Genomic DNA, 21,747 nt, shown 5'->3' with positions numbered 1-21,747 from the left:
TTTATGATTTCTGAGTTTATGTTTAAAATCTGTTGCCTCTGCAGAGAAACATTAAATTGGGATTTTATTGTATTTTGATATCCACCATTACATTGCTTTCTTTTGTTGGTGTATCACTGGTTTTATAACTAAGCATTTTTATTGGGTTATGCACTTGCTATTCCTAACATTGACAGTGCTTTGCTTTTCACTTACATAATTTAATGTTATAAGAGACAGTGCAATGTTCTTATTTCTGAGGGACCTTGGTTATTATAAGGATATTTTGTTTTTATTATAAGAGTTTGAAGTTTCTCCCCACTTTAGGGCATGTAGAAATGAAAAATAATTAACAAATATTGTTGAAAATAGCAACCTGTCTGAGAAATAAGTTTTTACACTGATGACAATGCCAGTTCTGGTCTTCAATGTTATGAAAACTTGTGGTTTTGTAGATTATTACTAACATATCAGAGAAACATGTCACCTCCATCTTCAGGCAGAAGTGAGTCATGATCAGGATGTGAGATATTTATATATGTGGAGAGTGGTCAGTAGAATTGAAGGGAAAATGAAGATGAGATAGGTGGCAGGAGAGGGTCCCTTATTAGTGCTTGTATGGTACTTCCACTTTTCTTGGAACCTGAAGGTTCTTTACTGTGCAAGACCCTACCAATGGTCCCAATCCACATGCTCAAACCGCTTTTTCCTTTAATTCATTTTAATGTTATTCTCTGTTGTGTTCCTACATTTTCTGAGTGGTTTTAACCTTCAGGCTTTCCAACCAAAATTTTGTATGCATTTCTCATCTCCTCCCCACGTCCCACTCAATCCTCCTTGGTTTTTTCAACCTAATAATAATTGGAAAACTATATTTTACAAAGTTTCTCATTGTACGTTGGTTGACATTACCAGACTACACAGAGCAACAACCCAGAAGACAGAAATCTTCAACTGTTGGTATAGTTTTTCAGTGGTAAATTATATTGTGTAACTTGAAATAAGGTTATGATATATTTAACATGTGATTTATGTGATGTCAAGTAACCATGGTGTAGAGCCATTTAAGTGAGAAGAAACTGGGCATTATACATTACTAATATCAAGTCTGTAAAGGAATGAAACTGATTAATTCATTTCATGTAGAATATCTTCTACTGATGCATTTCAATGAATGCCATTATTTCTTGGTTGATTGTCTCGCAGGAAAAAACAATTTGATTATTATTTGCCATTCATGGTAATTATTGTATGGGAATTATAAAAGAGTTGAGATTAGGTTAGTTATTTTCATAAGAATTTATTGGATATTTTAAGTTTATTCAGTCTGTGAGATTAGTTGTAAAAATGAAAGCATTGTCAGATGGAATAGCAACTTAAAAAGACTCTTTGCTGCATGTGTTTGGTTTTGAAACGTGGCTATGTGTCTTTCTTTGTCTCATTTGCCCCAATGGGTGTAGGTCGCATCATTTTGTCTCCCTCCGTCCAGGACCAAGCTGAAAGCAAGTTGCTTGAAATTCCAGGTATCACATTACCTTATTTTTATTTTACCTCTCCCAAGCTTAATTTTCTTTATGTTCCTTCTATGTAACTCTTTGTAGTCTACTTATTAATTTTAACTATGAATGACATTCTGGTTGTCAAAATATTACTGGTAAATCAACAGGCAAGTAGAGGTTGAAACTACAGTTAACATAGAAATAAAATATTGATCAGTAAGACTGATAATTAAAAGACTATATGTAATTGCAAGCTAAGTTATTGGCCCTAACACAGAACTTTAAATAATGGATGGGGCTTGAATGCAGAATGTTCATATTAGGTGTGTGATATTGAAATTAGTCCTTGATTAACAATGAAAGAAGCCTGTTTTTAACTTGAAATGTATTCTGTTTTAGTTAGTGGGACAACTAGACTTTCTGAAACAATACTGTATTCTGTTTGAACTGGAGGGACTGTTGCTTATTTTGTATTTATTATTTTATTCTATGTCATTCATATTTTCACAGTATTGTGTATTGAATAAGGTTTGTTATATTAACTTCCCAAGTAAAACAAACTAGCAGTCATGCCATTACCAGAAAAAGAAAAGCATATTCAGATTGATATTTGTATGATTCAACTCATTGGATGCTGGTATAAAAAAATATCCTGAGTTACAGTTATATGTCATATATATGTGCTGTGGAAAATATAACCTGAAATATTTTTGAGGTTAATGTAACCCATTCTCTTGATATAGTACATACATTTTACTTATGAGCACAGCATACACTACAATATGAACTATTATTATATGGATAAGAAATTTGTTCATATACATTATAAATATGAAAGTAGTATAAATTATTCTAATTGTTGAAAATGGAAAGGACACCATGACTGTATAACAGATTGAACAGTTTTAATGATTATGGGAAATGCACACATTGATTTATTAACACACAGCATTAAACTAATGTCAACCTTATGCTCTGTAATGAGAATTATAAACATAGGTTCAAAAGCCATCTGTGCCACTTTCATAGTAGTTATTCATGAGAGTTTGTATAACCCTCACTCAGCATGCCTTTAGTCTGTTTTTATGTAGGATAAGAGACCAAGTTTCAACAAGTAAAATTACAGATAACAAAATTGTATGGCTTCAGTTTTTTTCATTGATCAGTATTCAACTTTCAGGTGTCTTTTTCTTGGTTGTAATGCCATATAGTGGTGGAAGAGGTGTCAGAGGTTTCAAAGGAACATACTGTCTCCATCATCCTTGCAGCTTCTTGTTTCTGGGATGTGATATGGCCATTCCTTTTCTCCACAAAGCTAATTCCTGTCTTCTCTTTCCTACATAAACCACCCCTTGTCCATTCTCACCACTTCTGTTCTTTGGTTGGAGGCAGTATGTTCCTTCGAAATACTGGATACCTTTAACTCCACTGCACAGCATCACAACCCAAAATAAGCAGCCTAAAGCTAAAATTGTAATTCTGTATATTTTAATATTCAGATTTATAGGTAGGAACTAGGAAAATCAAATGTTGATTTGTAGTTGTTTGCTGCCTTCATATTATAGACTTTGCTCTGAGTGACAAGACATAAACATGCACCAATTTTTAGTCTTCTTTGCTAGAGCCTAATGAAGAGTGTGTGTTTTCTGTTGTGGTTATTCATATTTTTGTCCCATAAATAATTATGAGCACAGATCAGAAGTTGTTCCATTCAATTACATTCTCTCATGATTTTTGTTAAGTTCAAAATAACATATCCTAAATTTAATTTGAAAGGATTTTTAATACAGCTTCTCCTTGTTTCATACCATTCGGAATAGAAACTGGCTAAAAAATTATACATGTACATAATTTCCAAGTTACAAATTGAAGATGGCTGTCTTCTGGGTTGTTGCACCATGTAGTCTGGTAGATGTTTATAAATATTTCAGAGGTCCTTGTTGCCTGCATGATCAGGGAGGCAGCAAGGACCTCTGAAACATCAGTAAACTTCTACTAGACTACATGGAGCAAGACTCACCACTGTGAAAACCTCGAATCCTACAAGTTATGATTTTTTTTGTTTACCCAACATTCAAGGATTACTGTATAAGATATAGTATCTGTTTTTCTTTGTGAGTGAAGAAGTGTTACTCATTTATAGATTTTCATAAATTTAACATATGTTAAAAATCAGTTGTTTCCATTATCCATAATTTTTTGTTTTGTATTTGATTTAATGAAAATCGTCATAAATTTAATTTTAACTTCTAACCATCGAGATCTTTCAGATTTAAATATGACATAAACTTTAGATTTCAGATTTAAAATTTACAAATGTGTATATATTTTCTTTTTTCGTAGCAGAACGCTCTCCAGTGGAACACTTACGGAAGGAGGAACTGATTAACTGCACATGTGGTTTCATGGAAGAGGATGGACTCATGATTCAGGTAATGTATAACAAGTGTTCTGCGGTGTGTTTCATTCCCAGTATCTTATTATTCTTTACTTTGGATTTGAGATACATTGCTGTTGGTTAAAATTGAAAAGTCCTATTAATCATAAAAAAGAAAACTGATTAAGGTTCTGTGATACTAACAAAAAATATAAATGTATGAGAGTTTAGTACTGAGCTTTATTTTCTACTACTATTTCTGTGTCACCTTCTCACCTCCTGGTTATTCTGTCTTTGTTATGTGCATTCATCTATTCCATTTTTTATGCCATTCTGAATATATGCCTTTATGGTTCAGATTTATTGATTAGATTTTATAAAACATTTAACCTATCAAGTTGTCAGCATTTTGCTCATTGGCGTACTTTCATACCTGCAGGATGTCTGCTCATTTTGATGATACAAACTGCTATGGCATGTTATCCAGTCTCATTTGTCATTTTATTTCATTCTCAGTGTGACCTCTGTTTGTGCTGGCAACATGGCATATGTAATAACATTGAAAAGGAAACAGAAGTACCAGACAAGTATGTGTGTCCTATTTGTTTAAATCCATATCGCCAGCGCAAATCAAAGAAATACTTGCACGACCAAGACTGGCTTAAAGAAGGAAAACTGCCAAGGTATGTATTTAGAATATAGTGGATAAGAAATATTTATAAATAGAAAATTATTTGTATCCCATTTTCCTTATTCTTACAAGGAAATATATATATATATATATAAAGTATATAAATGACTGCGTGTTTGTGTACTAACACGCGTGTGTTCGCCTGTCTTTGTATGTATGCTGACGTGCTTCTGTATGTTCTCATAATAACTTGTGAAATAGAGGATGGATTTTTACGAAGCGCTGTATGAATGTCACTTCATTGGAGGCCACCCACCTTCGTAGTTTAATTTTTAATTTTCTACTATCAGTAATATTTGCACAGGAGCCACACAAACTTTGAAGGAGACGGTGATTCTAGAACCATTTAATGCAAAGGCCACAAACATGTAGTGACCTTGAAAAAATATAAAGATAATATTTTTGCAGATTGTAAGTAAATTTGTTAACATTTGCTTGATAAACATTTTATTGTGTATTTGATTTATGAATACTGTATGTAGCAACTGGCTTAGAGTTAAGTATGAATGTCATTACATTCAATTTGACTAGCGAGTAAAAATTTAATAAAATAAACTTTCCTTTCAGTTTGTCTTTCCGTTCAAAGAACGAGTCAAATATTCTTGAAAGGGAGGCCATTTTAAAGAGATCTCATGATCTGACAGGGTCATTACTACAGATTCAGCAGGTTCTTCATAGTCTGAGGGTGAAAGTCAATATTGCAGGGTGAGTAGAAAGACAAAACAATGAATACAGTGAAGCGTTAATTACAAGCTACATTTCAGTTGCAAAAGAAGTCCTTGTTTGTAGGGAGAATTGGTATTGATTGCAAACTTTGTGAATTTCTTATAAATGTGGTGTTTATAAAGTATACAGCAAACAATATTAGGAATGAAATGTAATGAAACCACATGCTACAGAGCAAAAATTAAATGTGAGAATGATTACCTAGAAAATTACAAATTGTTGTAATAGTACCCTTCCTAAAAGTATGGGTTGCTCTTTTCAAAGGTAGCGGCAATTGAGAAAGACATGCAAAAATGATAGGCTTTATTCCTTCTGATAAAAGCTTTCTTTATCAAATATAAAGCTTGGGTACACAGTGTGGGGTCCGCAGTGGCCGCGCGGTCTGAGGCGTGGGCCATGTGCCACTTGGTCACTGGGACCGTGGGTTCGAATCCCACTCAAGCCATGGATGTTTGTACGCGTTTTTCTGTTGTGCTGTCCTGTGTACAGGTAGAGGCCTCGCGACGGGCCGATCCCTCGTCCAAGGAGTCCTACCGAATGTCCATAGTTCGAGCCAATGAAAAGTTGGGACCCGCGGTGTTCAGGCACTTGAAGAACGGGTCATTCCCAATATCCCAGTACCCAGTGTTCAGATTGTAAAACGTTGAGTGACTTGGAAATATTCTGCAGACTACAGGTTTGGTGTTCTGTTGTGTTGTGCGCTGCAGGTGTAATTTTTAATTCGTAAATTATGTTTTTTAGGAAGTCTGATCACCCAAAATTGTATCTATGGGCTAAAAGCTGGGAAAAAGAAGGAGAAAATTCTTCAGCACTACAAACATCTGTATCTCAGGCGCAGGCGGTGACTGAAAATGAATTCAAGCCACAACTTGAAAACGCTACACCATGCACTCACAGCGGGGAGAAGCTGGTGTCAGACGGCAACCATGTGGCTAAACCCAAAGTTACAGAAGAGAAATATATCGTACCCATTACTGATCACTCTGGGAATGGAGGAGTTGTAAATATAGATACTAGTAAACGAGATTCAGTAACAGAAGAAAATCCAGTGAATATAGAACAGCAGGTTCAGGAAGAAATTGTAGATGTTGAAACAGAAACTTCTGAAGTTGTTTCTTCAGTCGATGTTGTGAAAGATGAGAACAAATTACAGAGTAAAACAATGAAAGAAGATAATGGAACAAAGACTGAAGCATTTACTGCAGAGAAAGATGATAATAAAATCATGTTTTCTTCTAGTGTAGGTTCTTCATTAAGCAATGAACATTTTTCATCCACCACTGGTCAGAGTAATTCTGATACTACTTCTTTACCTCTAAATGAACATACTGAAACAAAAACAGGTGAAATGCACTTGAAGACTGAAGAAGGTGTAGCAGGCAAAGCAGATTCACCACAATCAGAAGCACATTCTACTGTAGAACAAGTACAAGAAAAAGAAGAAACTTCCGATACAATCGTTAAAAACCTGGAAGTGCAGTTTGAAAAGAAAGAAAATTGTGTTACAAAACTAAAAGTAACTGACATGTGTAATTTGTCAGAAGATGTCAGTAAGCGACCTGATTCGAGCCCAGATGAAGGAGCATTGAAGTCCAGTAGTGAAGAGAAACCTGATGAAACCATTCCTCAGCCGGAGAGTCATGGTTTGTTGCATCAAGCCCTGACAAACGGAAGTCAGACAGCAAACCCGCTAAGTAATGGTGGTGTAGGAAGTCAGATGGAAACATCTGGTCATCCCATGTTGCAGCTACCGATCTGCCAATCAGAGCTCATGCAGTTTGCCAACACTATGGCAGATAATCTGAGAGAAACAGGTAGGTTTAATACAGGTGTCCCAAAAAGGTATACACACATTGAGTGAATTAAGTGAATGAAATAAAGACATTTTAGTAAACTGAACCATTACATAAGTCAGTATCGGCACTTGGTAAATTAGTGAATCTAGGGCAGGTGTTGAAATGACCACCGTTAGTTTCGTGGCACGGTTGATGACGGTGGGCGACTGACTGACAAGTGACCACCAAAGTTTATGTTGTGTTTTGGGACAATATCAAATCTTAGAGTTTGCACTGAATTATTCTCTGTGAAGAATGATCTTACTGTAAGTGATAAATTAAACAAACACTCCCTTTACATTGGTATGGAGATATATTTTATATTCATTTGTAAAGGATAATATAGATGTTCTCATATTAATACAAAACATTGCCATGTTTGCTCTTTTGCAACTTCTGTGTACAATTCAAGCTTATATCTTGCTTCTTTCACAGGATATTTGAAAATCATATGTGGTGCCATACAGCATTGTTTTTTGTTGTTGTTTTCATGTCTGTGGTTAGTAAATTGCCATGTAACGGAACATATTTTTGCTGTTGTAGAACCATCTCGTCCTCCTGTATCTGAACCTCCAAGGTCACCTCAACCTGAAGCGCCCATCGACCCGGTTGAATGTCGGCTTTGTCTTCTTGATCACATCGATCATTTCCAGACACAAATTGATACAAGATTGACGATGCTCGAGGAACAAGTAGCAGGTTTGTGTTGTAGTCTCTTAACCTGAAAATTCTGTATGAGAGATTACCATTGTATTATCTCATTTACAGACAAGTTTTTCCTAAACAGTTTATTCTTCCAGGTTGGGTTTCTATAGCATACTAAGGAAAGCAATTGTTTTGCCCTTTCTTGTCATAATTATTTGCCAATTTGAGATGTTAATTGTGAAACGAATTAGTGCTGCATAATTTCTATTGGTATAAAATGTCTTGGCTTTCGTAATAAATTGGAAATTATTTTTTATTCTTTACAATATTTAGGATATTTTCTATAGTCATGTCATCTACTGTCTATTTATGACCTAACACTGCTGCCTACAAGTTGGTAGAACTGTAAATACAAAGCTATACACCGTGTTTCAAAAGTAGCTTTACAACTTCGCAGGAGAATATAAATTTATATAAAGAATGTGCCCAATATTTTTAAATGCAAATTTAGCCAAACACATCAAGTTTCATGCACATAAACTGTAGTACCGAAAACCGCCACTGCCAGCGCTTCCGGCCCCTACATTTCATGGAGAAGACCATTAGCGGCATTGTGTATCTGGACATGCTCCAACAATTCCTCATTCCTCAACTTGACGAAGATGACCATGAAGGACTCATTCACCTCCAGCAAGACAGTGGACCCCCTCATTACCTTTGAGAAGTGTGCGAGTACCTCAACGACCGTTTCCCAGTTTGGTGGATCGGTCGGGCTGCACCAATAGCACGGCCACCTCGCTCCCTGGATCTAACCCCTTTAGATTTTTCCATGTGGGGATTTGTTAAAGATTGAGTGTACATGCCACCCTTACCTGCAAATGTGGCCGAACTCCGAAATTGAATTACCGCTGCAGTTGCTGAAGTGACACCGGTGATGCTACACCGTGTGTGGCAAGATATGGACTACAGATGGGACGTCTGCTGCATAACAAATGAAAGTCACATCGAACCATAAAAATCCGACGGACATAAAACTTGAAGTGTTTGACTACATTTCTATGTTCTGAAATTATATGTTTCTCCTATCATTTCACCAAAATCTCGCTCTCAAGTTATAAAGTTACTTTTGAAACATGCTGTATATTATGATACCCAACAGGGAAAATTATATTTAGTTCTGCATATTGTCAACACATGTTCTACCCTTCCAGGTCCATAGTGCTGCAAAAATTTGAGTTTCACTGAAATTGGCTGCAAACACTCATTGCATTATTTTGAGCTCGGCAATGAAAGAGTCGAAGCAGTATTTCATTGTCCGTATGCCGAGATACGACACTAAGATTTGTATCTGTTAAACTTAAGGTATATATTGCTAGAAAGGAGGCAGATTGCATTGTTTATTATTTACAGCTCTTGAATCTCAAGACCCAGACGCCGCAAAAGATGAAGCACCCGACTTCTATCCGCAGACCAAACAGACGATTCAGATGCTGCTCCGTGATCTCCTCACTGTGCGAAGAATTGCTGCTCTTAACTGAGCTAATAGTAATTTTGGAAGGATGAAGTAAGCACTTTCACGTTACGTCTGATCAGGAGATGGAAATTAGTGTACCGTCTGCTGTTTGTGTATCTTTTCTTCTCATCTAGGATTAGAAGTGTAGATGGATTTAAGTTTTTAAATGTCTGTTGCTTGTACCTCAAAATAACGATGTTGGCCGATATTATAATTTTTACTGAAATTAAATTGTTTTGTTGGCTTTACTGTAGTAGCTTGTTTGCTACATTTACAACTGAACTTTCAGACTGTACAAGTATTATTATGAAGAAGAAATTTTGTAATTGAAATTTTATTGTCAACTGAATCTTACATTAGGTTCCACCATCTAAAGATCATTAAAAGAAACAGCCATATTCATAATTTTAACTAAACACAGTAATGATGTTAATTACGAGTTTTTGGGCGCTTGTGGCTTCTGGACATTTGAATAGGGTGATAATGCTCTTACATATCTCAGTGGTAAAAATTTGTATTAATGTGATTTTATAATTTATGAAATTCAGTTTTTCCCCCTCAGAAATCGGTATAAGTTATGATAAAAATCTAACAATGTAAAAATCAAAGATACGGAATCATCACAAACTTACAATGTTGCATAAAAAATGTACAGCTCTTTTTTTTACTGAAGAAAGAATGTGAAATACATGCCGCATGCAAGAATACATCTTCAAATTTATTTATATTACTTTGTGTCCAGTCGTGTTATCTGAAGGAGTTATGTGGTCTTGGCAGCCACAGGATTGGGCCATCACGGTCAATCCATTTCCCATCGTAATGTCCGTACAAAGTTTGGTTACTGGACAAAGTGGCAAACATACGGTAACTACACAAAACTTTGGGATTTATTGTACATTTAGCACATGCTTTATTTTCACTGTTTTAATAAAGGGGTCCACGGTGGCCGCGCAGTCTGAGGCGTGGGTCTAGTGCCACTCGGTCGCTGGGACCGTGGGTTCGAATCCCACTCAAGCGATGGATGTTTGTACGCGTTTTTCTCTGTTGTGCTGTCCCGTGTACAGGTAGAGGCCTTGCGACGGGCCGATCCCTCGTCCAAGGAGTCCTACCGAATGTCCATAGATCAAGCCAACGAAATGCTGGGACTCGCAGTGCTCAGGCACTTGAAGAACGGGTCGTTCCCAGTATCCCAGTTTTAATAAAAGATATAAATGTAAGACTTGAGGTATAAATGTTTTTTAAGTTGCTAATTAGTTTATAATTGCACTAATTGATGTTAGGTTGTATAATCAGTTTCACTGAATATCTTTATTTGAAAAGTTACCACGTTTTGCATACCTACAGTTCTTTGCTACTGTCTTTGGTGTTTGACGTACGGTTTTTATACGAGTATATTTCACCATTTGGTTTTGTGAAATGTGCTTCATTTGCCTCGTTTACAGATTAGCAGCATTTCCCAAAAAATTCAGGACTTTTTATTCTCTTGAAGATTTCTGTCTTCTGGGTTGTTGCGCTGTGTAGTCTGGTCGATGTTAACCAATGTTTCAGAGGTCATACTGCCTCCGTCATCAGGGCGATGAATCGCAACAACCCAGAAGACAGAAATCTTCATACTCACCACTGTGAAAACCTCAAATCTTACTTACATTCTCTTCCCTTTCACTGCAGAATTTTTTTTTCTTGTAAAGATTTTTGAATTCTTTCAAGTGCTCTGCTCGTTGAATTCTCCTCGTGCTCGCAAACATAACTGGCTCGAACAGAACATTCCGATCCCTGGTATTCATATCCCCTGAGCGTAGGATTATATGCAAGCTTTAAGCATCGGCCATTTCCTTTAATGTTGTTGTTATTTGACGGATTTTCCGTGTAGTTGGAAGCCACGGGACGAGCGCTGTTTGACCAGATCCAGAGTAATCCAGGATTCAGCCCGCCTGTCCAGAAATCTTTGCCTGTAAATGTTGAGTTCAAGTGTGAGGTTTCAAATGTTATATAAATTCTTTTACATATTATGGATTTCTAGTAAATGAAAATGACAAGGGAGAATATAACATTCTCTGCACTGTTGTAAAGCTTTTTTTTTTCACATCATGAAAGATCTATGCTAAAATTTTGTAAGCCGTTTGGATATCTTTGGAGTACACTGACTAGGGTCCTAAATACGTTTCTGGGTATATATCACCAAGTTCAGAAGTCTTGTGTCTTCTTTTGTTGATATTGCCCTCATGATACATCACAAAAACTCAAACATGTGTTGAAATTCTGCACTTACTTTTTATTGCATGACTGTCATTTCTTTTTCTTTGCTTTTCAAAATAAAACAAAAACTGTATCATTATAGTCAATTTAATGGTGACAAGGTCACTGGGTGGAATTATGAAGACAAGATAGTGCCTGAAGAAGAACAAGTAAGCATATGCTTTTGTGATCGAGTGCAGCTGGGCCGAAGTTGTCCAAGCTGTGGTAGTTTTATTACAAGTACCTCGAAGTGTTGAAGTGGCTTGCATGTGAGCTACGACATCTTGATTTTCTTCAACAGTTTCTAACTCTGCAAGCCTTGAACCCAGTGCCCTACACATAGAGGCTGATGACTTCCAGTTCAGCTCTCTCTCACTGAAGTGGTAACAGTAAGTGCCGACCCTGGAGAAATTTGTAGGGCAGGGTTCTGTGGGTCAAAATGCAAACAAATATTTTGTTAATTGGAAGTGTTAATTGTAGTGTTGGTGTTGTTTTATGACTTATCTTTACTGAGAGAAACTACGTGGAAATTCAAAGGTCTAGGACAGTGGTATCCAACCTCTTTTGTTCGCGTACCCCCAGATATAATTTCTCTTCAACTTTGTACCCCCAAAGTTGTTGGTGTTTAATTCAAATTATACATAGTATATAATCTATATCTAAAATAAATTACTTTACTGATTATTCAGTGTTTATCATAATTTTTTTTTTTAAATTTCACGTACCCCGAAAGATGTCTTCGCGTACCCCCGGTTGAATATCACTGGTCTAGGAGATAATGATGTGTGGTGGGCCGTTTCACTTACCATTGTTTTTATTACTGTTTGCCATGACGTGATAGAGCAACTCTTCTGTCCTCCTCAGTCGCTTCTCCATGAAGTCTACTCGGTAAACCAACTTCTCAATTGCCCCTAGGAGGTATAGGTCTGTCTCTGTGACCTCCTTCTTTCCCCCTACGGCTGGCGTGTCCTCAGGTCGTGTGATGAAATAAGGTTTGTTCTTCATTACTTTCTGGTCGCGGGAAATTACGGAAACTGCCAAGTCCTCCAGTAATGGTGACCAGATACCATCCGTCATAAATGACCTAGCATCAGATGGTTCATCTTCGTTAATATCATCAGCAGTTCCTGATGATGTGGCAGTAGTTGTTGGAATTGTGGAATTTGACACCTGGGTTACTGGTTGAAGGAAAATGGATATGTTTTAAAACATCACCATTACTATTTTTAATTAAACGTCTCCCAAGTAAAAGGGGGAAAAATGAAAATGCTGACATCACCAAGGAATTTCCCACTTTCATCTGTAACTTGCATGACCAAGTGACATTGTTCCGTTATGAAGTTTAGACTTTCTCCTTGAATATATTACATCTGTTGTAGGTGAATTGAGTAGCAAACAACGTGGATAATCATTACAAGTCTATCATTGCTATGGATACATACCATTTCCATATGCACGTAGAGATAAGATGCAAATGAATGTCAGTGTTGTTTGTAGTGGCAGCAGTTTCTTCATGTTTGTCGACAGTTCTGGTCTAATCAAATGTAATTTGTTGACTTGCAGTTTTTATAGTTCCTGACTAGAGCAAAGAAATATAATTATTATCATGGTGACTACAAGAGCAGGTGACATATTTTGTTTACGGGGACAAAAGTAGTTTTCTTCCTGTTTTACGACAGGCTGGATAACCGTGTAGGTGTTCGCATGTGTACTGTATTTCTTCAATGGTGACTTCGGGAGAACGTTAAGGAAAGTGGTCGTATCTATTTTTGTTTACTTTAGGTCGACCAGCATTTGTTAACACGTGATAAAGGCTCTTTGGAACGTGTTGCGTTACCATTTAAGATGTTGACGCTAAAAGCCGGAGAGCAGCACTGCCACTACTGAAGACACACCGAATGACATTTTATAGGCGATTTGCCAAACAGATGTATGAAACCAACTCACCGTGCCGGTAAATCGTGCTCCAACACCACCTTCAAGCGCTGGTAACTAAGCTGTCAAAGACTCCAGTGGCCATGAAGTTGATTCTGCGAACCTATTTGTCTCTCCTATCCCACCTTTTCTCTTCATTCGCCATCTTGCTGCGCTGTAGACATGTACCTTACATCCTGGTTATACGGCCGGGAGCTTCGACCTGCTGACCCACTGAACCTTATAGTTCATTGGCTAAGACGGAGGGTGATAAGTGAAAGGCATCGCATCGCGCCAGATACCAGTAAGGATACGTCACTGGAATTAATGGCTTCATTAGCCGCCATTACCGTAGAATTTGAATCTGTCATTATTTGGGTCTGTTGGTACTAACTCGATCTTGAAGAAAGATGGGTACAATACACGGTACTACATTTTGCACAATGTAGAAAGTAAACAGCATTTCAAGTCACGTAACTGATGACTGGTACGTGGGTTTGAGACGACGCTGTTTCAGTCGCAATGTTATTTGTTATGATTATTGTGAACTGGAATTGACCAGACAGTAACTGGTCGTGGCTTTTTTAAAGATGTTTTCGCAGGAATACAATAAGGGATTGAGGTTAGCCGGTTCCCTGGCCGAGACTCGATTAGGGTATTTCCTGATTTTGAATTAGAAGTGGTCCTCTTCCCCCTTCCACTCTTCTGCTAATTTATTAATTAAAATATAAATTTCCAAAAATGTATTATACGCCCGTGAAATTACTACCCTTATTATAATGCATGTGTAATTGTTGCAAGAAAAGATCCAAGTTAATGTACATAATGATTTGGCGATGCTGTCTTATACGTGGTTACCAACGTGTCAGAAGTATGTAATCTACACGAATAACCTTGTGCAGAACGACACGGGGCCATGACCCAAAATATCGCACTCCACATCTTCACCACAGTAAAAACCACAAGCCTCATATGTAATTAATAATATACTTTTCAGGATCGTGCGTTTAGTGCCTAATGTAAAATCGACATTTAATAATCACCGAAGTAGGCAATTTGAGATCTACTACATTATAATGACCTTCCCACTGAGGGTGTTAAAAATTGGCTACTTTTTTTAGAAACACCAGTCGGAGTTGCATATATTCCATGTATCGTCATACAAGAATATTTTTATTTTGTAAACAGGGTTAACATGCAATTAATGGCCTTACAAATTACTCGATATGTATTACGAAGCTAGTCCGATACACGTATATTCTTTATGCCTAAGCATAGAAATGTGTTGCGTGCTTCTTTATAACAATAACAATTGTAGGCCGATGTATAAATATTTATTAATTTCGTACTCAATGAAACACACTGTTTTGTGTGCGTCTGTAATTGTTCCCATTTGGCTTGCTATGTTTCAGTGAACGCACCCATAGCATGTTATCGCTGAACGCTGTATTGTGCTTCATTTGTTTTAGTGACGTTTGATTAGTGAAGTACAGAGCGAAGCATGCAGGTGTGTGCTTTGGTACGAAAGGAGGGTTGGACTATTACCTACATGGTAACATAACCTCGTCAATGTTAAAGCTGCTGGTATTATTATTGTTAGAACGCAACATCAGTGACTGGTTATTTGGTTATGCTTTTAAAATATCGAAGTCCAACGAAATTACGTAACTCTGAACATGATGCGTGTTTATGAAGTGCTGTTGTGTTGTGTTATGTGAGGGTGTACCAGATTTAGGCAGAATAGAACCACATTCGATGCTTTCCATGCAGCAGTGACAACTGTGGGTGAGTACAAAAGTTATCACTGCATTTCTTGTTTGTCTGTAGGCTAGGATCTCTAGTCCTACGTAGTTTCTGGATGTTGCACTGTGTATTCTGGTAGAAACTGACCCATCGTCTTGATGATGAGGGCAGTATTTCCTCTGAAACTTCGATCAGTATCCACCAGATTGCAGGGTGCAACGTCCCAGAAGTCATCGTCATTCTTGCTGAGAAAACGCCATATTCCACGTAATGTAATTACTGTGTATGGTACAACTAAAAAAGATACACGTGTACGGATTAATGTGTTTGCATTCCATTAAATTATTGTTTGTGTGCGACTTATCTGAAATCGGTTTATTTAGGTTTCTACCGGCTAGTTAAGTAATGTCTGGGAAATGCGAGGATAGTACCTTAAATTAGGCCACGACCGATTTTTTCTATACCAATTAAAATGCACGGGCATTTATACGTTGCGATACAGGCAGCGATTTTCTGAGAGAAAATGGTTGGGCGAGTCCAGTGACCGCGCAGGGCTTGGTGGCATTGGCTAAGACTTTTCCAGTACTTACTAAGGAAATCACTCCATTTTAATCTTGAAAAATAAACGTTTAGAGTCTATTTATTTAAAACACTTTATGTAGGTACAAATTATACCTTTTCGTAACGAAAATCTGTTTTAAATGTACAGCAGTCCACTCTGACGTGTTTAGTAACGCCATTAAATGTGATTAATAAATTGTAATAAAATATGCATAACTGGTTCAGAGCTGTAATTATGGTTCTATGCTACTTGAGATCTTCAATTGACGCAGTTTACACACACACACCACTCGGGATACGACATCGTTGTAAAGCAGACGGCAAGGCACTTCTATTGATGTACAGGAATAATTATTGTCTGTGCTGTGAGTTACAAAGCAGTATATTAAAATCACCTCTCGTATATGAGCACTTCACATAAATACGCTAAGAGTATTGTCACACCACAATTCGAACAAAGGGGTAGCTGCTCATATGCAGACGTGGACAATGCCATTAGTTCGTTTTATTCTATTTATTGCTATCACTTTTGTTTCAGAAACTCTGCACTTTCAAACATGAACTCATGTCTCTGAATTTTCTTCTATTATCACTCGATTATTTACGAAAAAAGAAATTGATTATTGGTTTATCTTTGGACGAAGCTGCGTTATTGTCATAGTTGACGTTAGAAATAAACAGTGAGGTTCATTTGGTCCGAGGACTGTTCCTCTTGTACTGCCAGCGGCGTAACGCTCACCTCCGGATCCATTTCAAGCTGCAAACAAAACATTTAAGTGAACAGGCGATAAGATAATCCTTAGCCTCATCTAATTTAAATGTGCATTTACTTGCCAACCCGAAAAACACATTTAGGTTCACGTAATAGTGAATGATTGTGTGTTTTACAGCAGTTTGGTTGTCCATTTAACTGAATCCTTCTTGACAAGCTGATAGTTAATTAGCGAGTCAAGACATTGCCGTGTTCATAAGAGCCTGCCACTGGACCCTAACTTGAGCCACGTGACTCAAGTCCGTCTTCACACCCTTTTCTATAAGATTCATTTTAATATTATCCTGTCGCCTCAGCTTAGGTCTTCGAAGTAGTGGACACAGGGGTTTCTAAAAAAAATCATATGTTACAGAAAGAAAATTATACTTCTTACGTTATGAAGGTTTTATTTTAACTGGAACCGTTGGATATCAACGGGTATTACTAGTCTGTTTCTTAATTTTACCATTGAGGCTGAGTTACCTTTTGTTACAAAGCGCGTATTGAATGGCTAAAGTTAGTGAAGCAATGTGTTTAGCAGACACTAACCTTCCTCTGCTGACTTGATTCGTCGTCCCAGCTGAGTTTCTTGACTCGCCGGGGAATCGAGCCACTTGGCCAGTTGATTCCATTCTTTAGTTGGTTGTTGTTGTCGATCGTCGGTGTCGGCGTCCTGGCGTCATCCGGCAGTTGAGGTGGCGCTGGAGCCACTTTGTGTTTGCCAGAGCTCAGTCCCTGGGCCAGAGGATTCGAGCACTTTCCTCGGACGCTTTCCCTCGAAGAAGTGTTCCTCGCCATTATACCTGCACACATTTGTATGAGATGCGTCGCATCCACCCATAGACCACAGGTCACGAAAGTGTAAAAACTATATTCATGGCATTTTCAGTGACTGGCAGTTATTTTATTTATTTAGTGTTCTGTCTGACGACAGGTCCATATGAACAGGATCCTTCCATCCTTTTCTCGGACTGGGACCTGTTTATATACGTTCTTGGCAGATGATCCAGAAGTGGTTTGCCATTGCCTTCTTCTGTGTGTGAATGGAGTAATTGTTGCGATGCCACGGAGAAACCGGGGAAGCCCCCGGAGGAAAACTCCGTGTTGCCTAGACCACGGCCTTGCCCAACACAAGTTATAAATTCGGGCACCGCCGGGAATCGAACCCGAGACCCCAGGATTATAAGGCCAGCGTTCTAACCACTAGACCACAGTGGTACCTTGACTGGCAATAACAAGCATTTAAAGCTAATTGGATATGTGACATATTATTTCGCCTTTCTCTGCTTTTTTATTTAGTTTCATCCGATGCCATGTTTAGTGAGCCCGTCACCACAACATGGCGCATCTTCAGGATGCAGGTGGGAGTCTCACACAGCCGACAAGAGGTGGTCCTCCAGCTTAGGGGTTTGGGCCGGGGCTTACAACTCCCCACAGTAATAACCAGCATGTTACGAAATGTTTACTCCAAGCCTTTGACTTGGACGAATTCTTTGAAACAATCTGATCTTCGGATACCACCACGATACTTTTGTGTGTTTAGATAAGTTAATTTATGAAAGGCGTCCCGCACATAGGACATTCTGAAATTCGCTACGTTGTACTTTGAACGATATTGGCTACAGTTTTTGACAGCATGTATATACATAGGGCCTAGACATTCTAGTTTTATGCTAGTGGTATAATGTACAGCAGAACATCATCCGTCCCTACTCACTTTTCACTGTGGCCGTCTGATATGACCCACCGTCCTGCTGGTTGTGGAACATCGGGTTATCTACCTTGTCTGCTCCTCCGGAGGTCAGTTTCTCGCGTTGTATTGGATTATTCATGTAGCCTTTTGTTCCAGCACGATTTCCGGACTTCGATCTCTTGCTGTAAGGACGAAACATTATTCTTCATTAAAACTGACTACCACGTCTTATTAGAATGCACAGAAACGAGATTTATTTACTAGCCAAAATAAATTAGATCCAGTGGTCACAAGAAAAGAGGTCTATTTATTAGTCACAAAGAAATCACGTTTATTTGCTAGCCATTAAAGTTAGAAGTAGTATTGAATCAAAATAGCAACAGGCAGTAGACATTGTAATTGTACAGTTACTGGGTTTCTGGAACGTTTTCAAATCGTCTACCTTTGGTATAAACACAGCTTGAATAACTGGACGAATGAAGAAAACCCGCCTTCTTGAAGACAATACTGAAGGGGTAATTCGGGCACATTAAAAGCACGATTAAAGATAAGTTTACAAAACTTCTGTGATCTGTTTTATGACATTTTATGACACTAATTATAAACAGGTATATGGGACTTACCAAAATAAATATATTTATCATAATAAGTTACAGTATTTGTAGATATTAATTCCGCGATTTATTTTTTTATCAGAGAAGTAGAACAGAGAGAGAGGGATTTGATTGGTTCGTGGTTTATTTAACGATCGGCTGCAGAACAATTTAACTTAAACTGAGATTCGGGGATGATATGTGCTGTGAACTGGAAAGGGCTGGAGGATAAATGTTTATTTATATTATTCGAAGACGTTCGGAAGAGTGCAGCAACCTGAGACAGGTTAGCCGGGTAGGGTGACTTACTGCTTGTAGATGTAGAAGATTAGCAAGATGATAATGAGTCCCAGGAGGCCGAGCAGGGATCCGAACACTGCCATGAGCAAGAAGCTAGTGGTACCCGCTGTCTGCACCACACTCTCTGGGAAGTGGACTATCACGGGCACTGTTGCCTGCACACAAACGACAACATGGCTACCTGCGATATGATGCTGGATCGTGAGGCCTCACATATTCAGCTAACATGAAGTCAAAACACCTTCAAACCAAAGTTAGTTTCTATTCATGCATCGGCACTAAAGTGTCGGTACTTTGTTCTCGTTTTGGATTAAGATCGTTAAGGACTGACTAGGTACTTCTTCGGGTAGTCGGAACAGGCGAATTTTCAAAATACGATTAACTAAAATAAAACACAGCTCACATACTAGACTCGAACCGCTGCTGTTTGACGTAGCATAGGAATTTACCTACATTTCTAAGATGCGTAATTTGGAAACTGGGAAGGCCACCGAAATGCTCCGACGTCATTCAGTAGGTATAGATATCTTCAAGCCCATGAGTTCTAAAAATAGTGAGAAACTGCTTGGGTGTGAGATCTATTCAAGATTAGGTCACGAGTAAATGAATCCTGATGTTAGACGTCTCATAACAAGCTATGAGCAGTGATTAATAATAAAATCTTAGATTTCCCTAGTGTCAGTGTTACGATTCTTGAGAAAACCTCGGTTCTCACTTGAAGATTTTGGGTTTAGGGACAGTGTTTCTAAGATATTCAACGATACGCGACCCTCGGCATGACGTGACTTTTGTAAACACAGTAAGACCCGCCGATACAAAATACCATCCATAGCGCATACGAGTATAGGAATTCCACAAGAAACGACGCTGGCAAACCGATGCTAATCGTTCCAACCCCAAAAGATTTAATCTGTAGCGTAGATGAATCTCAGGACGTCACATGACATGACGCTAGCAGCCCGACGCCGACGCAAGATACCATTTTAGTAGACAGGCCTCGGGATGCAATACGACACGACGTAATCGCTGGGCGTCACAACACCTATTGACATGACGGCCGACTTCAGATTCGAAATGAAGCCAGACTAGCGTCAAAGCGCCATACGACACGATGCCGACAAACCGACACTGAGCGTCGCGACGCTAACACAAAATTTCGTATGAATCGTACCTAAGTCTAGGGAAGCCACGACGCTGCGAAACCTACGTCTAGCTCCGCGTCACGTATGCAGCAGTAATGTGCCGTTACATTTCAGTAGACAAACCCACACAGAGCTGTGTCCTGTAAGACTTTGTTTTGATATATCTTGATTAGAAAAAAATCCGCACCTGTCTTGGAGGGATGCCAGTGTCAGTGGCAACTGCTACCATATGCACTGTGCTGCCATTGAGCAGTGTCATGTCCACCAGAATGATGTCTCCCGTATCAGTGATGTCGAACATCCTGAAATACAGTTGTGTTAATTAGGCCAAGGTACATGTACTTACATGCAAGGCATCAGAGCACATAAATTCAATTTCTTACAAGTTGTTAAACAGTTATATAAAAACAAGAACAAGAAAACTAAAGAGGATAATATTACAATGGGTCTTAAATAGGTTGTAGGAGTATGAAATAAATTAGTCTGGCTCAAAATAGGGTATAGTAGTGGGGTCGTGTGAACATGGTAATGACTCTTGTGTTCACATTCCTAGGCGTAAAAATAAGGCAGATACCAGCAGTCTGTATAGGTCACTTTGATGTAACTTTCCATGATAAAAACTTGTTAAACATGCAATTCACAGCCGCCGGTCCGAGAAATGGTCGCTAAGACATCTTTTTCGAGTGTTTAAAATACTTCCCTGTCAGTCTTAAATTCGCCAGTGACCTACATTCAAGTATCACTGTTTGCCTGAGGCGTGCATCGATTTAATTTCTTATTTCCGACTTCACATCTGACTTGAACTGACTGAGGAAAAAAGGAGCAGTATTTTGGCAAGAACTGTGTCGTTCCACGAACTTCAAACTTTTATATACCATTATGACACTACATTGATCAATATTGGAACCCTATAGTAGCTATTGGGTAAAGTGTATGGCACTAAACAGAACAAAGTATGAATGAGTTACTCTGGGCCATTATCCTGCTCAGATCTCTTGTGTGTTACCATACGTTATTCGTACCTAGTTCCAGGTCCTCGGAGTGACAGAGTGATAAAGTCACCTCTGTCACCATCTGCTGCCTCAACTCGTCCAACAACGTCACCAGCAGACACTCCAGGGTTCGACACGAAAAACTCATACTGCGGGTAGCGAAACCTTGGATCCCAGTCATTGACATTCAGTACAGAGATATTTACCTTCGCCGTATCGTTCTGTAATATAAAGAATAGGTAAATTTATTCATATACTTCTCATTAAGCCATGAAACCGTGTGGAGAGTTTTCTTAACTTCGATATTAGACTAGTCGAGTGGCGTAATTCGCGTTCCGACGGCCTAATCTCCGGGGAAATAGTCACTGATTTCACATTGGATAGGAAGCTGAATGCGGCTCAGAGCAATTCTGGACCTGGGGAGAAGCGGTCGGGAAACGAAGCCCGGTCATCCATCCTGTAGCCAGTCACTATTTTGAGCTACCCCTCCTCTCTGTTCCGCACTATATACTGGCAGTATCTACTGTCATGTCAATTAATTTTGGCTCGTAATGTAAA

General features: G+C 38.5%; 4 protein-coding genes across 15 annotated transcripts in view; 2 read left to right on the top strand and 2 right to left on the bottom strand.

Annotated features, from left to right (window-relative positions):
• The window catches only part of LOC110837532 (PHD finger protein MBD-R2), a 31,975-nt gene extending 22,003 nt beyond the window's left edge, over positions 1-9,972 (top strand). For 4 of the 7 annotated variants that reach the window (XM_087348744.1, XM_087348742.1, XM_087348745.1 and 1 more), the window contains exons 18-24: positions 1,440-1,502; positions 3,822-3,910; positions 4,372-4,538; positions 5,114-5,251; positions 6,014-7,086; positions 7,651-7,806; positions 9,163-9,972. In XM_087348744.1, coding sequence (XP_087204870.1) covers positions 1,440-1,502; positions 3,822-3,910; positions 4,372-4,538; positions 5,114-5,251; positions 6,014-7,086; positions 7,651-7,806; positions 9,163-9,290 — 1,814 coding nt within the window. In that variant the 3' untranslated portion in view covers positions 9,291-9,972. The remainder of the gene's footprint in view (positions 1-1,439; positions 1,503-3,821; positions 3,911-4,371; positions 4,539-5,113; positions 5,252-6,013; positions 7,087-7,650; positions 7,807-9,162) is intronic. The other 3 variants (XM_087348741.1, XM_087348748.1, XM_087348747.1) reach the window with 3 other exon arrangements.
• On the bottom strand, positions 7,402-13,673 carry LOC110837570 (uncharacterized). 6 transcript variants are annotated; one of them, XR_015535148.1, is made up of 6 exons: positions 13,448-13,673; positions 12,943-13,079; positions 12,307-12,678; positions 11,745-11,927; positions 8,625-11,214; positions 7,402-7,837 (listed from the first exon to the last, which is right to left on the bottom strand). XR_015535148.1 is itself a non-coding variant. In XM_022079829.2 (6 exons), exons 2-5 carry the CDS (start codon positions 13,013-13,015, stop codon positions 10,925-10,927), a joined length of 918 nt encoding a protein of 305 aa, XP_021935521.1. In that variant the 5' UTR covers positions 13,016-13,079; positions 13,448-13,673; the 3' UTR covers positions 7,402-7,837; positions 10,912-10,924. The 6 variants fall into 6 exon arrangements, 4 of the variants coding, with proteins under 4 accessions (XP_021935521.1, XP_021935522.1, XP_087204875.1 ...); XR_015535149.1 differs by having other exon boundaries at positions 7,402-7,828; XM_022079829.2 differs by having other exon boundaries at positions 10,912-11,214.
• Positions 13,674-14,917: 1,244 nt separating this feature from the next.
• Positions 14,918-21,747, top strand: part of LOC110837569 (serine protease inhibitor 88Ea) — a 76,852-nt gene continuing 70,022 nt past the window's right edge. The window contains exon 1 of the mRNA XM_022079824.2: positions 14,918-15,199. The gene's annotated coding sequence lies outside the window, so the exon portion shown is untranslated. The remainder of the gene's footprint in view (positions 15,200-21,747) is intronic.
• Positions 15,782-21,747, bottom strand: part of Cad96Cb (protocadherin Fat 4-like Cad96Ca) — a 40,047-nt gene continuing 34,081 nt past the window's right edge. The window contains exons 15-20 of the mRNA XM_022079823.2: positions 21,220-21,410; positions 20,385-20,499; positions 19,065-19,210; positions 18,187-18,344; positions 17,019-17,272; positions 15,782-16,475 (exon numbers count right to left, since the gene is read on the bottom strand). Coding sequence (XP_021935515.2) covers positions 16,386-16,475; positions 17,019-17,272; positions 18,187-18,344; positions 19,065-19,210; positions 20,385-20,499; positions 21,220-21,410 — 954 coding nt within the window. The 3' untranslated portion in view covers positions 15,782-16,385. The remainder of the gene's footprint in view (positions 16,476-17,018; positions 17,273-18,186; positions 18,345-19,064; positions 19,211-20,384; positions 20,500-21,219; positions 21,411-21,747) is intronic.

The sequence above is a fragment of the Zootermopsis nevadensis genome, unplaced genomic scaffold (genome assembly GCF_977971745.1).
Source record: "Zootermopsis nevadensis isolate Lab colony 2312 unplaced genomic scaffold, Znev_1.0 Znev_ptg000013l, whole genome shotgun sequence".
Classification (NCBI taxonomy): domain Eukaryota; kingdom Metazoa; phylum Arthropoda; class Insecta; order Blattodea; family Termopsidae; genus Zootermopsis; species Zootermopsis nevadensis.
The sequence above is the reverse complement of the archived record's forward strand: the minus strand, read 5'-3'. Positions and strand labels throughout refer to the sequence as shown.

Bases quoted from the DNA above. Each gene is read 5' to 3' on its own strand.
- LOC110837570 (XM_022079829.2), bottom strand. From the start codon at position 13,015: ATGAAGAAACTGCTGCCACTACAAACAACACTGACATTCATTTGCATC. The intron at 11,928-12,306 runs GTAAGTGAAACG...TTTGACCCACAG, and splicing joins AAACAGTAATAAAAACAATG to AACCCTGCCCTACAAATTTC. The intron at 11,215-11,744 runs GTACTTGTAATA...CAACATTTACAG, and splicing joins AGCCACTTCAACACTTCGAG to GCAAAGATTTCTGGACAGGC.